Genomic DNA, 5,044 nt, shown 5'->3' on the forward strand with positions numbered 1-5,044 from the left:
ATCCTAAGGCCATAAATGAAACATATGTCCCATTGATAGAAATAATAATAAAATATTCTATATATTTTAAATTTAATTAAAAATAATAATAATAAGAAGTTTAAAAAAATAATAAAATATTAAGGGGTGGTCGGACCACCCCAGTTGGGCTTGGGGTGGCCCAGCCACCACCTGGGGTGTTTCGGCTACCCTAAATTTATTTATTTATTTTTTCAATCTTTATTTATAATTTTTATTAATTGGGATGAAAATTTTTGAGTTAAGTTGAAATTTTTTGAGTTGAGTTGAATTGAGTTTAAAAAATTGCCAAACATGAATTTAGAAAAAATTTCAGTTTGAGTTGGAAAATCTTGCTTCCCAAACAAGGGGATTCGACCATATTATTCCCAAATGGTACCTCAATCAACTGGAAATCACACATCATGAAGCAGATGTTAGAGCATTCCCAATGGAAGAGCCATATTTTTATGTAAAATGGCTCTTCAAAACTCACTTTTATCTAGTTTAGCTACGCCATTTTTAAGTGTCTCTACATCCGATTAGCTATATTTCTATATATTCTATTAAAATATTATTTTTTTACTCTTTATTGATTCTATCTTTATTTATTTTCTAAAATTCTTATTTCACTCTTTATTTTTTCAATGGTAATTCGTTTAGCACAATAATTTTTCAACGATTATTATTTTTCAAATAATGATTTTTGTAACTATAATATTTTTGAAATGGTTGTATTTTATAATAATTATATTTTTCAACGGTTATATTTTTCAAATTTCGTATTTGCCAACGTTAAGTATGAAAACCATATATATATATATAACGTACGTATAAGAGGGGGTGGGAAGAAGAGAGCTGGAAAGGCTTTTTTTTTAGACACTGCTGTGTGAGAGAGAGAGAGTTCGGGAGAACGAAAAAAAAAAAAGTTGAAAAAAGATTTGGGAAAAAGATAAAACAGAAGAGAGAAACAATAAAAGATAAAATGGCTCATTTAAAAAGTGCTGCTACATTTAACTTTTTTTTTAGCTCTTCTAATCATATATCTATTTTACATTTATTTTTTGCTCATCCAATGCAGGGGTTTTTTTGAACATTTAAAGAGTCATTCTAGATAAAAGTAGCATTTAGCTCTTCCATTGAGAATGCTCTTACATATTCAAATCTCTCTCAGCTCCCCCCTTATTCTCCCCTTGTGCGGACGAATATTGCTAGAAGTCCTTTTTGTGTCCCTCTAAAAATGTCAGAATAATGTGGCTCTTAAAATCATAATTGAGCTTGCGATTGATCATTGTTGAATTTTAATTAAATGGTAATTTTAAAAATCACCTCATTTTTTTTAGTAACACGAGCAGGGACGGCTTAATAGATTTTGAGTTTTTTTTTTTTTTTTTTTCAAATGACTTGCAAAATTTATTTTTGTTAGGAGTCATTTAATTTCAATATGTGTCATATTTGTTAAGCTATATATAATTCTTTCTTCTTTTTTTATGTAGAATTTAATTTGAAAAAACGAAATTTACTTTATTCTAAAAATTATTTAATGAAGAAACTTGGCCAATATATTGGTTTAGTAACTGCTTTAGGAGTGCAATTAATGTAACTTTCTAATTTTCTCTTTCATTTCCTTTAAAGTCTTAATATATATCATGGAATTTAATTCTTTGTATTTATATTTACCATAATTGTAGCCTTAATTAAAGAGCACTTACTAACTTTTTTGTCATAATATTATTATTTTTTATCATAATTGAGGCTCTAATATTTGTTTTTATACAAAATAAAACTTAATTATAGTATAGTTATTTGGGGCCTTATTTTCATTTGTCATTCCTTTTCTTGCAGTTAAATTTTATTTTATTTTTTTTAAAAAAAATTACACATTCAATAATTAAAATTAAAAAAAAAACAATATATATATATATATATATATATATATATATACACGTTGGTGATGGAAAAGTGAAAGCAGTCACATGCGCTCACTTTCTGGTTCTTACAAATCTCAGGGGATACAGAAAGCAAACCCGTGAGTGATTGCCTATATATATATATACATACAACAATAACAATAAAAAGACCAAAGAAAATTCCGAAAAGGTTGTCCATTAAAATCTTTGCACACCAGTTGGCTCTGCACCATTTAAAGATTCTTGGCCCCTTTATCGCTTCGCTAGTTGTTCTTATTCTCTTCCCCAGCTCTTCCTCTTCCATTATCACCACACATATTATTCCACAGAAAACCAAAAGCAAGAAGAAGATCAATTATGTGGCCTTTGTGGATATTAACCACACTTTGTCTTCTATCCAACAACTTTGTTGTTTCTACGCGTGAGCTCCTACCGACACCGCCATTGCCACTTCTTCCACTCCCATCATTTTCCCAGCTCAAATGGCAGCAAAGGGAGATCATCATGTTCTTCCACTTCGGAGTCAACACGTTCACCGACTCCGAATGGGGCACCGGCCACGAAAACCCGGCTATATTCGACCCGGTCGGCCTCGACGCAAACCAATGGGTAAGAACAGCCGTGGATGCAGGTGTTTCCCTGGTGATCCTGACCGCAAAACACCATGACGGCTTCTGCCTGTGGCCTTCCAAATACACCCGCCATTCTGTCAGCACTAGTCCTTGGAAAAATGGCACCGGCGACGTCGTTCAGGAGTTTGTCACCGCCGCGAAGGCCGCCGGCATTGACGCCGGCCTCTACCTCTCCCCGTGGGATCGCCATGACCGGAGATATGGCCGGGATTTACCGTACAATGAATACTACTTAGCCCAACTACAAGAGCTACTCAAAAAGTAATTAAATTTTTTTTATTTTATTTTTTTCACAAAGATAGCAAGCAAGATATTTATTTAATCTTAATTTTTTAATTTTTAATTGTAGTTACGGAAGTATTAGAGAAATTTGGTTCGATGGAGCGAAGGGTTCGAACGCGCCAAACATGTCGTATTACTTTACGGATTGGTTCGCTATGGTGAAGGCGTTACAAGCTTCCATCAACATATTTTCCGACGCCGGTCCGGACGTCCGGTGGGTCGGAGGCGAGACAGGGTCCGCCGGGAGCACGTGCTGGTCCACGATTAACCGGACCTCGCTATCAATCGGAAGTGCAACCATTGTCGAGTAAGTACAATTTTAGCAAACAATCATGACTTCTTTTCTTTCTCTTTGGGTTTTAGCATTCCATGATCATGGGCCGTAGCGTCCAAGTGAATTTTCTTAAAACGTGCTCCAAGGAAAATAATAATAATAAATAGCTTGGAACGTGCCACTGCCACCTAACATATCATCGTGTGAGATTCTGTAATTTGAAAACAAGTGACCCAAATCACCCAAAATAGCATGCCACTTCATTTGATTGTGTTAATTAATTTACCTACAAAATATGAGAATTAGTTCTTCTTTCTAAATTAATTAATAGTTTTATTTTACATTCTCGTCTAATATATTAATCAAATAAAAAAAAAATTTCTCTCATAATTATTATTCACATGCACTTTTATCTCACACAATTTTTCTCGTTGAATTGTAGAGATACCCACCCCATTATTTATTTAACATGTAACAAAACATTTGTACTAAAATAAGTTAAAAATGGGAAGACACGTTGAACTTTCCCTCTTAATAATGCAGCTATCTTAACACCGGCGATCCGAAAGGGACCGATTGGCTGCCTCCGGAGTGTGATGTGTCGATCCGTGCCGGATGGTTTTGGCATAAATCACAGTCCCCGAAGAAGCTAAGTGAGCTACTAGAGATATACTATAGTTCTGTGGGACGAAATTGTTTGCTACTATTAAACGTGCCCCCTAATTCAACTGGCCTTATTTCTGAAACTGATGTTCATAGATTAAGAGAATTCAGGTCTGCAATTGACACAATTTTTTCCACCAATTTGGCTGAAAAATGCTTTATAAAAGCTAGCAGCCAAAGGGGCGGCAAAGGCGGTGGTTTCGGGCCTGAAAATGTGCTTGATGGTGACCACTTGTGGACATATTGGGCACCAAGGGATGATGAGAATCTTGAGGAGCATTGGATTGAAATTAGAGGGTTCGGGACCGAGGCCGGCGAAGGGCTGAAATTTAATGTGATTAGGATTCAGGAAGCGATCGGGCTCGGTCAAAGGATCAAACGGCACGAAATTTACGTGAATGGCAAGTGCGTCGCCAAAGGGACCACGGTGGGTTACAAGAGGCTTCACAGGCTAGAGGGAGGCATGGTCCAGGGCCAAGTTGTGAGAATAAGAGTTAGGGAGTCAAAGGGGGTGCCATTGATCTCTTCCATTGGCCTGCATTTTGACCCCTTTTGGCACCCAAAACTAAAAGGGCAGCAATTAACGTGAATCAAAAGTGAAAAATGGTGATCCAAGTACCCCTAAAGAATAAATGTGCTCATGCTCTGCTGATGGAGCAATATTGTCTTATGCTGAAAAGATAGACAGAATAAAAGTAAGTGAAGTCCACAATATTGTTCTATAGGCATGGACCATAGCAAAAATGTTGGGCTTTATTAGTGATTTCTTTTTAATTTCCCCCATTCCAAAGTTGTTGTATCTTGATCAATAAATAAATTGTTTTCTTATATTATAATAAAATCCATCTCCCATGGTTAGAAATTGATTGAAATTTACAGCAATTACCTGTTCAAATTGCTAGTAATTTGGGCCGACATTTTGAAAAAGCTCACATGTATTTTATCTATCTGAGTAAGTGACCAGACAGTTCAAAATTTATTTGGATAGCTGAGTCTCACATGAACTCTCTTACAATAACAAATAATTTCGGCAAATGATTGTTGTGGATTACAATCCATTAAAAAAATGCTTTTTATAGGTAGGAAATCTGCCCTCGAGTTGTGATTGTTGAATGTGAGATCCACCTAAAGAAGGTGAAGTCCTCTTGACATGTATGTGCAAGTCCCATCTTGTTGGCATAATTTTTAGATGTGAAGTGAGAGATTTCATGGTGGTAATGCACAACATATCACCACTACATAACTATAGCCAAATACTAATAATTAAAGATAATTATGAACCACAC

At 35.3% G+C, this 5,044-nt stretch overlaps 1 protein-coding gene across 1 annotated transcript; it reads left to right on the forward strand.

The window, feature by feature from the left end:
• The first annotated feature begins 2,085 nt into the window (after positions 1-2,085).
• On the forward strand, positions 2,086-4,603 carry LOC132182399 (alpha-L-fucosidase 1-like). The gene is made up of 3 exons (XM_059595637.1): positions 2,086-2,800; positions 2,889-3,128; positions 3,639-4,603. The coding sequence occupies exons 1-3, from the start codon at positions 2,265-2,267 to the stop codon at positions 4,345-4,347; spliced, it is 1,485 nt and encodes a 494-aa protein (XP_059451620.1). The 5' UTR covers positions 2,086-2,264; the 3' UTR covers positions 4,348-4,603.
• Positions 4,604-5,044: the final 441 nt, after the last annotated feature.

This window comes from Corylus avellana, chromosome ca5 (genome assembly GCF_901000735.1).
Source record: "Corylus avellana chromosome ca5, CavTom2PMs-1.0".
Taxonomy (NCBI): Eukaryota; Viridiplantae; Streptophyta; class Magnoliopsida; order Fagales; family Betulaceae; genus Corylus; species Corylus avellana.